The sequence below is a fragment of the Pseudopipra pipra genome, chromosome 4 (genome assembly GCF_036250125.1).
Source record: "Pseudopipra pipra isolate bDixPip1 chromosome 4, bDixPip1.hap1, whole genome shotgun sequence".
Taxonomy (NCBI): Eukaryota; Metazoa; Chordata; class Aves; order Passeriformes; family Pipridae; genus Pseudopipra; species Pseudopipra pipra.
In genome coordinates, this window is record NC_087552.1 from 48,047,669 (window position 1) to 48,060,280 (window position 12,612).

The 12,612-nt window shown below is 41.5% G+C and overlaps 1 protein-coding gene across 1 annotated transcript in view; it reads left to right on the forward strand.

Annotated features, from left to right (window-relative positions):
* KDR (kinase insert domain receptor) overlaps positions 1-10,447 on the forward strand; it is a 32,020-nt gene extending 21,573 nt beyond the window's left edge. Inside the window, exons 23-30 of the mRNA XM_064652864.1 lie at positions 1,263-1,385; positions 1,523-1,634; positions 2,024-2,123; positions 2,240-2,345; positions 3,419-3,570; positions 7,739-7,835; positions 7,932-8,020; positions 8,878-10,447. Coding sequence (XP_064508934.1) covers positions 1,263-1,385; positions 1,523-1,634; positions 2,024-2,123; positions 2,240-2,345; positions 3,419-3,570; positions 7,739-7,835; positions 7,932-8,020; positions 8,878-9,097 — 999 coding nt within the window. The 3' untranslated portion in view covers positions 9,098-10,447. The remainder of the gene's footprint in view (positions 1-1,262; positions 1,386-1,522; positions 1,635-2,023; positions 2,124-2,239; positions 2,346-3,418; positions 3,571-7,738; positions 7,836-7,931; positions 8,021-8,877) is intronic.
* Positions 10,448-12,612: the final 2,165 nt, after the last annotated feature.

A 12,612-nucleotide genomic window follows, 5' to 3' on the forward strand; every position in this document is an offset into this window, starting at 1 on the left:
TGAAGCTAAACAAGAGTAAAGAAGTTTGCTCTGAGGAGGTTGCCTGTACCTTGTGCAGTGGGATTGGAAGGGCAATGTGAGGAGAGACAATGCTCACCTATGAAACTTCATGGATGACTCCTTGAAGAGTCTCTTGCCAAAGACAGCCTGGCAGTCAACAACACTTCACCTGAATTTTGTCCTTCTAGAAGTGCTTTTCTGTGATTTGAGCTTTTCTGTGTACGTAGAGCCCACATTTCAAAGGATGTCAGTTCCAGCAAGAGTGAGGAGTTGCCTGCAGTTGTATAGAACAAAAAGTACTTAAAAAATCACAGAATATGCCAAGTTGGAAGGGACCCACAAGGATCATTAAGTTCAGCTCCTGGCCCAGCACAGGATTACCCCAAGAGTCACACCATGTGACTAAGAGTCTCATCCAAACACTTGTTGAACTCTGTCAGGCTTGGTGCTGTGACCACTTTCCTGGGGAGCCTGTTCCAGCACCCAACCACCCCCAGGTGAAGAACCTTTTTCTAATATCTAACCTAAATGGGAAAAGAAAATCAAAGTGGGGAATACAACACTGCTCTAGAGTTCAGGCTAGGTATTCAAGAGTAGACTTCAGAGTCTTTTTCTAAAAACATGCTTTTGTCTATCTTTCATACATCCTGACCGGTGTGCATATGTAAAAATGCCTCTTTCCAGAATCTGCAGTTTTAGTCCATATTAGAAGCAAATCTACAGCCACTTTCAGAGCCTGATTCTTTTACTTCAAGCTATGGAGGTTTGACTTTTGACGTCTTTGGGTTGTTGACTAAGCTGTTGTTATGCATAGGTAGAGATGTGGACTTCTTTCTCTTGTAGTCAAGATTAGTTTGTGTTGGAATCAAGTCTGCATTTTAGTGTGGTGTTTTTCAGAAAAATAGTGGAGTACACAGATTTGAGTGAACCTAAGTAAATCTAAAGGTAATCAGATCTGAACCTGTTTTGTGTCAGCTGCTTAAGATAATTAATTAGACAACTTCAAAGGCCTTCTCTGCACAGTGGATAAACAGATGCATGTTTGGACTTGGGAATACAAGTCTCCCTGAGCCAAATCAGTTGTGACCATCAAAAAACCACTTAAAATCAGCAAGTGTTGATGCTGAGGTTTCTTTTTCTTAAAAGGTTTTAAGAATTAGCTGGCCTTTGAGGGTAGAAGAGCACATATGTGAAAGAGATCAGCCTTGTGGACAGAGCTGTGACAACAGGCAACATATGAAGTTGTTTACTTCTCTTTGCAGTGCATCCACAGGGACCTGGCTGCTCGTAATATCCTCTTGTCAGACAATAATGTGGTCAAAATCTGTGATTTTGGCTTGGCTCGAGACATCTACAAAGACCCAGATTACGTCAGGAAAGGAGATGTAAGTTTCAGATTCTCTGTTCAATAGAGAATTAATATGAAGTCAGGACTTTTTTTCTGTGTTTCCCTCAAACGGGTTTGTGGAAACTCAATGTTTTGCTAAACTGTGATACATTTTTGTTTATAAAATTCTTTCAGGCCAGACTACCACTAAAATGGATGGCACCAGAAACCATTTTTGATAGAGTATATACCATTCAGAGTGATGTATGGTCCTTTGGAGTTCTGCTGTGGGAAATATTTTCGTTAGGTGAGTCACTTTAATTTTACTGAGCCGTCTTTAAACAATATAGTGTCTGAAGAAAACAGTCAAAGTGTTCTTGGATCCTCTGTAGCGTTTTCTTTTACTTCTTGAAGAAATCCTGTATATTTTTCTCTGTCAAGGTAAAATACTCAGATTTTTTTAAATTGCAAATGTAGAAACATGGACTTGCAATATTTCTTCATACAATTTCAATATGTGATGATGTGCCTTATTTACTCAATCAGTTGCTGTTTCCATCATGAGTATAAATTGTTTTCACATCCAAATATACTGAATTGTCTTATTAACACAGGCCATGGCAAGTTATTTGTTTGAAAATTAATACCAAAATTTAAGAGTCTAATGGATTAAAATTACCATTGTTTTCATTTTAGGTGCATCACCATACCCTGGAGTGAAAATTGATGAGGAATTTTGCAGAAGACTGAAAGAAGGAACAAGAATGAGAGCACCAGATTATACAACACCAGAAATGTAAGGAACTGTTCTTCCAGCTACCCACATTTACCCTACAATAATAGCTGGTGCTGGAGCAAGCAGTAAGTGATGTTTTCTTTATGCTGATATTTTAATTGTTTTTGTCCTTCTAGGTACCAAACAATGCTGGATTGCTGGCATGGAGATCCTAAACAGAGACCCACATTTTCAGAGCTGGTAGAGCACCTGGGAAATTTACTGCAAGCCAATGTCCGTCAGGTAAATGAATTGTATTCTCTGGTTATGAAAATCACCAGCTGAACACCTCCTGTCCTACCAGCCACCACATCATCCCATAGCTGGGTACTGTCTGCTGGAACTGACAGGGAGCCTGGGCTGCTTCTACCACTCCCATTTACTGACCAGCAGTTGGGTTGCTGACTTGCAGAGAATACTTGTGGGGTAAAGGTCCCAGAAGCTGTGTTGTGGTAACCAAAAGCCATCTGTCCTGCCAACAAGGGCTTCCCATGACACCACTGCTGTCTTGCCAGAGAGTTGCTGGCACAGGCTCAATTCCCTGCTGATGATTTCTCTGCATGCTGCAGACACATTTCAGCAGGTAGCTCCTGTTGATCTTACTGTGCCAAAGATGGATATCTTAGTGTATGTGAGGGTGTGGGCTGCAACACTTTGAATGACTATCCTGGAAAATAAGGATGCAGGAATTTCACTGCCTGTGAGCAACTCCATGCAAATTAATGTATTAAGACTTGTCCTGGGTGCAGGCATCGCAGTAAGAGAGCTCACTGTGACCAGGTGGGGTACATGGGTCTCTCTACCAGGTTCTCTACCTTGTAGCTTCCTTTTTATTCACTATGAAAGTGGACAAGGTCAGGGCAATAGATGTGAACCCACTGGATGAAGGACACTGGATTTGGCCATGTGATTCCCTATTAGACAAGTTCTCCCTTTCTATTGATGATGATGGTAATTACCTGCCCTTCCAAACTATCAGGTTCATGTACTTTGTGGCATTGGGAGTCAAACATTACCATAATCTGTATTTTTTTTCAAAGACATCAATAAAAAGTTCAGTTTATACATTATGCTACAGTATATTATATAAAAATCTACTTTTTTTAAATTTAAAACTGCTTGGAAGTGGTTCTTATTAAGTTTCCTTCTTTTAATGTAGCTGCTCCTGCAAAGGTGTTATAATGTTCATAGTTTAATAAAACAACCAGGGTAGCACTGTTGGTCTGATGCATTCTCCACATATGTGCATGTAGCTGTTTTTGTTTTGTGTCCCTGTAGCCTATTTAATTTTTGTATTTTTTCACTGCATTCTACAGGATGGTAAAGACTACGTTATCCTTCCTTTGTCAGTATCACTGAATATGGAAGAGGATTCAGGTCTCTCTCTCCCAACTTCACCTGCTTCCTGTAGGGAGGAAGAGGAAGTCTGTGATCCCAAATTCCATTATGACAACACAGCAGGAATTAGGTATTTTATACGGTGGACATCCTACTGGGGCCTCTGGGTTTTGTTCATATGGGGGGCAGGGAAAATGAAAGGAAGAGACTTCAGCTTCCTGGTTCATATTTAACCTTCTCCATACAGATAAGTAGAGATTTTCTAGGCAAAAGCTAGTTTCTTACCTCCCCAAATGCTAGTGGCTTTTTTATTTATTTTTAATGTCGCTACCCTTTTAAGATATTGTATTTTCATTTAAAGAAGAAAAAGCAAAAAACACAAGAATATTTTTTGTTTGTTTTTTAAGAATCAGAACACATTAAAGGTTTTACTGGTCCAATTCAGTTGTGTTCACACACTTGTGTTGCAGCTCCCTAGAATATTAATGGTGATAGATCTATCATTAATAACCTCTCTGGCATTTCTCCTCCTAAAGTGAAACGTTGGAAAATAGGTCATGAAATGATAGCCTAGGAGAACATGACATAAGTAGTATTGTCACTGGGTTTTGTCTGCTGCTTGCTTCTGGTGGGCTGCTGAGGCATCCACAATGGAGCAACAGTGGTGGATGCTGTTGGGTATCATGGCAGAAGTGATTCCCCAGTAAGGAGTTTGTACTAATGCACGAAGGGGCTTATGTTGGACCCTTTAAGGACCTCAGGCATAGGATGTAAAGGAGAAAAGTATTTTCTCATCCAGTGCTGCCTAAGATCAAATTCAGCCATTTAGATACTGGGAGCCCTGGGTCGCTTAATACAATCTCAGAAGGAGAACAGAAGGAGATGGACACAACCATCAGGGCAGAGATGGAAAGCAGCCAGGCAGAAAGGGACCTGGGGGTACTAATTGACAGGAAGCTCAACATCAGCCAATAGTGTGCCCAGGTGGCCAAGAAGGCCAATGGGATCTTGTCCTGTATCAAAAAAAGCGTGGCCAGCAGGACCAGGGAAGTGATCCTTCCCCTGTACTCTGCGTTGGTGAGGCCACACCTTGAGTATTGTGTTCAGTTCTGGGCCCCTCAGTTCAGAAAGGATATTGAGGTGCTGGAGCGGGTCCAGAGAAGAGCAACGAGGCTGGTGAAGGGACTGGAGCATAAGTCCTATGGGGAGAGGCTGAGGGAGCCGGGGTTGTTTAGCCTGGAGAAGAGGAGGCTCAGAGGTGACCTCATCACCGTCTATAACTACCTGAAGGGAAGTTCTAGCCAGGTGAGGGTTGGTCTCTTCTCTCAGGCACTCAGCAACAGGACAAGGGGGCACGGGCTTAAGCTTAAGGGCACGGGCTTAAGGGGAAATTTAAGTTGGATATCAGGAGAAAATTCTTTACAGAGAGAGTAATCAGGCATTGGAATGGGCTGCCCAGGGAGGTGGTGGATTCACCATCCCTGGAGATTTTTAAATGCAGATTGGACGTGGCACTGAGTGCCATGATCTAGTAAATGGGCTGGATTTGGACCAAAGGTTGGACTCGATGATCTCGGAGGTCTTTTCCAACCCAATCGATTCTATGATTCTATGACTCTGTTGGCAGGTTTCATGTGGTTTCCGTGAAGTGGAGCCCTCTCTCTCAGTGCTTGTATTATACCCACCAAGGTTCCCAAAGATTTTTTCCTAACGAAGTGTCACTGCAGGGTGACATTTTTATGTGGTCCCAGAAAAGACTAGGTAGGGCACACTGCATTTCATACTTCAGTTGAACTTGTGGTCCTACAGCTGAACTCTCAACCCCGTGTTTTAGTAATGGGACAGTTCAAACTATAAATATTTAGAAGACAAGAAACCATGATTTAACACTGAAAACATCACACTTATTTTCCACTTCTAATACTTCCTATATGGCTTTTCCTGGTCTCCATTTCCTGTTATGAACAGAAATAAAATCCCTTTGCCAACCTTTTAAGGAGATTGAATCTCTTTTCTCTTGTCTTGCAGTGTGACAGGGTTGTGAAAGCACTAGGGGAAACCAGGCTAGGATAGGCTAAGTGGAAAGGTTAAAACATGTCTAGGGGCTTTATTCTTCCATTCTGATAGCTGAAAATGATTTTATAGGCATGGATCTTAGTATACAGATGGTGAAACAGATTGATCCATTCAGAAATGTCTTTTTCAATCTTCACAGAAGTACAAACTATGAGGAAAGGCTGATTTAATATAGTCTCTAAATCAAAGCTAAGGAGGAAAGCAAGCACAGGGGAAACATGGAGAATATAAAAGGATATTTAGGTTGCTGATGTAAATTAAAATCAGCAGGACCTCCTAACATCTGCCATATTTGGCTTAGAAAATAGATATGCAACTTCTAAACCTTGAAATATTGTGATTAAAAAGTAGGTGAGGTATAGAAGATTTAGTGTAAAGTGTAAAGATAATGCCTGCTTTTAGCAAGAACAGAAAATGTGTAGTTCTTAAATCGTTTGATTTGAATTCTAGCAACAATCCTGGAATAAGCGATCATGTAAATAATGGTAAATGCCTACAGGAAAATGAATTAACTAAAAATGGCCAGCATGGATTTGTGAAGAACAAATCAAGTCAAACAAATCTGTTTCATTTTTAATAAGAATAATTGGTCTGGAGGGTAGCAGAGAAGGTGGATTTTGATTTCATGTAGGACATTTTTGGCCTTTTTTTAATGGGACAATCTATTACAAAATGGAAACGCATGTCGAGAAATACTGTCAGGACATCAGCTGAGCTCTTACTGCCACCGGACAGAAGTCAGACTCCACGCGTGGCCTCTTTCTGTCTGCACACTGTTTCTGGTCCTGTTTGCACAGTGTTTGGCTTAAGCAAGAAGATCTCGTTCATTGTAGTCTTGTAGGCTGACTTTTGTCTGGGCTGAGCAGAGGCAGGACTCCCATACCTGGGAGGTTATTCAGATCAAGAGGCTGGGATTCTCAGTCCTCACCACCCTGGTAACTGTATTTCTGGCTATGCCGTTCTGTGCCTGTGTGGACGTTTAAATGCAAGCACACAGGTAGCTTACAAACTTAGAAGGCAAGTTGTGGAATCATTCAAGGTCAGGCTGTCCAAGAAGGTAGATTGTCCATTAGATGTGTTTGGTCCTGGTAGCATTGGATGGAAAGTAGATTAGATACTACTGCTGAGTAACAGGAGCAGAAGACATGGCCAGTGCAGAGAGTTTGAAATAACTGGTTTTGTTAAGTTTAGGAAGAGAAAATGGAGAGGGAACATAGTAACAGTTTTCAGAATATGAAAATTTGCACCAAAGAGGGTATTAATTAATCTTTCTGTGTCACCAGCATTAGGATAAATTTTATTTGCAGCAAGTACTTGGATTTCATATTTGAAAAACATTCCGAAGTGTGATTGAGCACCTGAGCAGGCTCCAAATGGAACTTGTAAAATCCCCGCTAGTTTAAATGAATGTCTGTTGGAGATAGGCAGGGCTCAGCATAGCTAGACTCAAAGCTGGGAAATATGGTGAATGATGCTCTTAAGTTCCTTCAGCTTTGCCCTTCAAGTGGATGCAGGGTTCTCTTCTAACTCTATGGCTTTTCCTTCATTAGCTGTTAAGAACATAAATTTGTCCTGTTTAACTGCCCTGTTTAACTGGGACAACATCCATTTTATTCCATATTCACTTAGGCAGAAAGCTGAGGGTAGCCATTTTGTTTGCTGTATTAATACCTCCATGAAAGTCAATTTTATTTTTTTTGTCCAGTAATTTTTATGGATGTCATCCTGACCATAGGGCTTCTTTAGGAGAAGAGCTTTCAAGAGAGATGTAGCACTCCCTGTCCTGATCCCCATGGTTTAAGGGCAGCAGTCTGCTGAGTCTGCTGTTGTTGTCCTAGGTCCAGCCAGGGATCTTAGAAGTGCAGTCCAAAGGAAGAGACACATGTCTGTGCTCCAGGCTCCTCTGTTTATTGTACTTCTAAGCAAACCTTGCAGGAAGTGAAGCCCTCCAGTGTAGCTGAGGAAAGAAGCTGTTTTCTCAAAGCCATTTCTTAGAATTTGCTCAGAGATCAAGATTGTCAGGAGCAAAAGGTCAGAAACATGCCATTTTCTGGGCTGTTCATCCTTTTCAATAAATGGATACTTGAAGGTTTGCATAATATGTTTTGACAAAAGGATTAACTTTTCTGAAGAGAGATAAAAGGATTCTGATATCATTGTGCTGTTTGCAGCCAAGTCGTGGATAGTGGACACAAAACTTTTTTGTTTTGTTTTCTTTGTAGTCAGTACCGACAAGGTAGCAAGAGAAAAAGCCGCCCTGTGAGTGTGAAAACATTTGAAGATGTCCCATTGGTAACTACTGTAAAAGTTGTTCAGGAGGTGAGTTTATCTGTTTGTACATATTTTCCTTCTTTTGATATCTTTTTTCATGTTTTTAATCCTTTTCCATTTAATGCATTTCTAATATCTTTGCAGGAAAACCAGACAGATAGCGGGATGGTTCTTGCATCTGAAGAGCTGAAGACTTTGGAAGAGAATGATAAACAAGTGAAAATACCCTTTAGGTAAGGCTCAGGCTACACATAGGATTGAATATGATCTTTTACCTGCAGTATGTTAGAAGACTGATTGGTTTGTTTAGAAGAACAAACTTTTCTTAATGTACTTTTCAAAACAAAGAAAGCAAAATTGTGCACTGTATGCCTGGTCATCCACATTTGGTACCAGGAGAGAAGAGGTAATGTAGCTGTTGGGAGCATCAGTCAGCACTCAGAAAGGACTTGCTGCAATAGCATCAACCACCCCTTGGAGATACTGAATTGGTGCACACAACTGAGCCATATTTATGAGGGCCTGTCTGAACTGATAAAGAGCTCTTTTTTTTGCTTGCTTTTTCTTTCTTACTTTTTTTTTAATAGCTGACTCTTGAGCTTGCAGGATGTACCTGGGTGTGTTTTCAGAGGACTGTACAGGGGTTTCATTGTGCAGTTCACAGGAAGCACAATGGTGTTCACAAAGCTGAAACCTCATGTATGCTCTCTGAGAGCTTCTCAGGAATTTTTTTTTCCCAGGATAACTTCACTGTGGACAAAGATATACTGCAGTTACAATTGCACCACTGCTAAAATAAAGCCTCTAAAAGTTTTCTCTCCATTTCATATGTGGTCGCAATCTAACTCCTTGTATCATCATAAAATTAAACATCTTTTTCATGTGTTAGTGAAATTAGGACATATGAAAAGGTCTCTCCTTACAATCAAATGCATGTTTAAAAAGGCTTGAAGCCAGGCTTGCTAAGTACAGCATTTTGCTTTGGTTGTTGCCGTGATGGAAAGCAGCTGCCACCTGGAATCTCCCACCTACCCTTCAGAAGACAGTCTCCACAGCTCTCTCAGTCCTGTTTCTGCTTGTCTTTTTTTAGCACGCTGGTGCCCAGCAAGAGTAATGAATCCGTTATGTCCGAAGCCTCCAACCAGACAAGCGGGTACCAGTCGGGATACCACTCGGATGACATGGACACCACGGTGTACTCCAGCGAGGAGACCGAACTCTTGTGTGTGCGGGAGGCCTCGCCCCCCCTCTGCCGCGCTCATGGCCTCGCCTACGATGGCCCCGCGCCTCTCACCCCCCCGCCACTCTAGGGTCAACCCGGCAGCTCCAGATTCCCCTGGGATGTGCCTTCACTGCCTGGCTGGTAGCATTCAGGTTTGATGTATAGAAAGACGGCATCCATGGGACTAAGAAAAGACATTCATTTTTCCTGAAGAGGATGCAGAAGCAGCTGGCAGCAAAACTGTGCTGTGCCGGGCTGGGGGTTCTTTTCTAAAGAGATGCTGGTGGCTGAGGGTGCACAGCCCCAGCCACAATGTGTGTGCTGTGCCAACCCTGTGGCAGAGGCAGACCCTGGTGATATGTCAAGCATCTGCCTAATGCAGGCAGCATCACAGCATTCAACTTAACTGTTTCTACTTGTACGAAATAATGGCACAGCCCTGCTTTTAGTTTTGGTTGGGGTTTTTTTGTTTGTTTTTCCCTTTTGTGGCTGGACTCCAGGAAGGAAACAGTGCGGCAGTGGCTTCTTGTTTCTCAGAGTTATTCCTTGCTTGTACCTTCACAAACAAAAAAAGGAACATCCAGCTCAAGGTTCTGGCACCCACTGACGGCCTGAGACTAAACATAGGCTCGGCTAAATATAGGTCAGGATGATGGTCTCTGTCCTTGGCAGAGGAAAAAGCGTTGCTGTACCAGACCTCATGAGCTGCATTTGCTTGCAAGACTTACATGGTGAAGTTGGTTAGTAGGGACAAGGCAGAGCATTGAGCCAAGTGATGGAACACAGGTGGCAGGGCCATGCCTCATCTCTGAGGATGGGCCTGCCCCCCATCATCCCCGGCACCCTTGTCACATGCCAGATGCCTACCTGCTTCTGAGCTAGCCTGAAATTGCTGCAGAAAATACTCTCCTCCCTCCAAATCACCAGCTGGGCAGCCTCTACAACAGGTAGAAAAGCAAATGTAATCTACCTTAGGACCACAGGAAGCTCTGTCGTTCTGGTGGGGGATCCTAAGGGCATCCTACCTTCTTGTCTCATCCCTCCTCCCTCAGATTTAGGTCTGACTCATTCTCTTTGCAAACTCTGTTTGCAATGGCAGAGATATCGGTTTATGTAGCCTTGGGAATTCATGACTGGTTTCATGGCAGCTCTGATCTTCTACGAGTGGTGAAATTGTGCCTAATTGTTGGACAACTTCTTACCTGTGCTCTTGTAGTCCCAGAACTTTATTGATAGACACAATGCAGACTACAGGATTTTAAAATGTAAAGCTATTTCTACTGAAGTTTTTTTGTATTTTTATAAGTATTTTTTGTTTGTACTTACTAAAATGTCAAATGCTGGGAACTATAAATATAAGGCATATACAGTATTTATAGCCTCTTTATGTAGAAATAAATGTAATATATTAAAATATAAATATATATTATATAATGGATATTGTACTATTCACACTTTGTATCAGTGTTCTGTAGCATTGCAAAGGTCACAAAATTCTTTAATACCTAAAATTTTCACTTTATTAAAAGGGACTGGAAATTTAGAGTTGGGGGCTACAGTAGATCTGTTTGCTTTTCTTATATACTTTCTATTGACAGGGAATATTACAAAGGACTACTTTTTTCTAGTGTCATTTAATGAATCTAGTTTTTTATACCATCGTCCAGGTCTATGAATATTTCAGTGGATATGTGTAGTAAAGAAACTTCTGTGACTTTCAGAAATTGGGAATACCTTTAGAGAAATGATCAGAGGAATAGACTGCTTGTACAGGATGAATCTCCTCCAAAAGAGTTTATTATGTTCAGTTAGGAAATGCTTGATCTAATTGTATTGTGGATTTTGCCTGGGTAGTGGCAGTTTCCCTTAAAGCCTTATTCATCTTTTCCCGCTTGTGTTTTTTCTAGTTCACTTCTCACAGCTTAAATATTGTCCCTGCTCTTGTGCAGTGAAGTCCTCCTTTATTTAAAATCTGTACTTAAAGCTCTCACCCTTTCCTTCTGTTGCCCACTTTTTGACTTTCTCTTCTGCACTGTGTAGGTCTTTGTTCTCACTGCAAGGTTGTTCACTTTTGGGGTATCAGGACTCAAAGAATTATAACATCTTATGTTAAAGTGCAAGTGAAGTTAAGCCACCAACTGCAGACTTTAATTCAGCTTCTCTTTATTGCAGTTTGAAATGAGACCTTTGTAGGCTACTGCACAGTGAGAACAGTTATCTCTGTTAAACTCACTGCTAAACTCTTCTTGGGCTGAATATGCAATTAATACCTTCTACACAGAACATGCATCCCCCAAATACAAGGCTGTGGGATATCAAGCTTCAGATGTTTCTCCATTCCTTCTCCTAAATCTAAAGCATTTTACAGCCAGGAAATCAGGAGCTGGGAGGTCAGGTAGAAAAAAAACGGGAGAGGCTTCTGTAAGGGCTTCTAGGAAGGACTTGTATTTTCATGTATATATTTTACATTTTTCTTGCTTCCCAGGGAAAGGTCTAGCCAGTAGAGTATGCTCAACAGACAATGCTACATTCTTTAACATCCCCCCTTTGCAGTAGTCTTCAATATCTTTAATGAAACTGTTCCTCTATGTATTATTATTATACAATGGGCATAAAATACTGACACTGGCAGAACCTTGGTGAGCCACCTATTAGAGAATCCTGACAGTGAGGTGGAGATGGAGATCTGTCATGGATATCTATCTGCCCTAAACCTGGACTCCCCAAGGTTTGGGATGCTCAATTTAAACATCTCATTTTCTAGTTTTGGTTCCTCTCTGGCTTGGTGTAATACAGGATACATGCCACATACATGGAGTCAGATGCTTCTCTGTGTGTTTGCAGTACTTCCAAAACAGCTGTCCACTGTAATGCAAACTGACGAAGTCGCAAGATAGCCATTTCAGACAGTGAGTTCTCACTTATAATCCTTGTCAGCCAGTGAAACTCTCTTGTGGGTCCAAATAATTTTAAATATACCTGGAAAATGTGGGAACTAACATAAACCTGCTTTAGGAAAGGAAATCAGCTTCTTTTAAAAAAAAAAACTAAAAACAACCCACACCATATATTCAGTGTCAGGAGCCAGGAAAAGTTCTATAAGTGTGTTCATATATTTGGCATCCAGTAACACAATTCTTTTCTTAGATCACAGTCATTACATCCTTTAAAACACCTGGACTTTTTGTTGTATTCTGAATACAGCACGTTCAGCTAAACCCTAGTCATGACACATCTGTCTTTTAGATGCTTTAAATTCCAAAAGGGATATTTTTAAGGAAACAACAGACGTATAGTGCACAGATTTGCAAATGCCTTGCAAACCAGTCCTAGCTTTATCTCCATTCTCCAGCCATGCAGTCAAGTGCCAACATTTGGATCAGCATCCTTACCTGTGAAATCCAGCCTGGCTCTGAGCCCAATGAGCTACAAATATAAGGGACACTTGTGAGATTATGGATCCAAACATATCACTCCGAGCAGCTGGGTAGGACTGGGGAGAAGCAGTGACGGGATTGACTCCTCTTGTTCAGAAGAACTGCCAGAATGAACGGTGATTGCTGGTGCGTATGGACATGGAAACAAGCAGAGCCATGCCAGAAA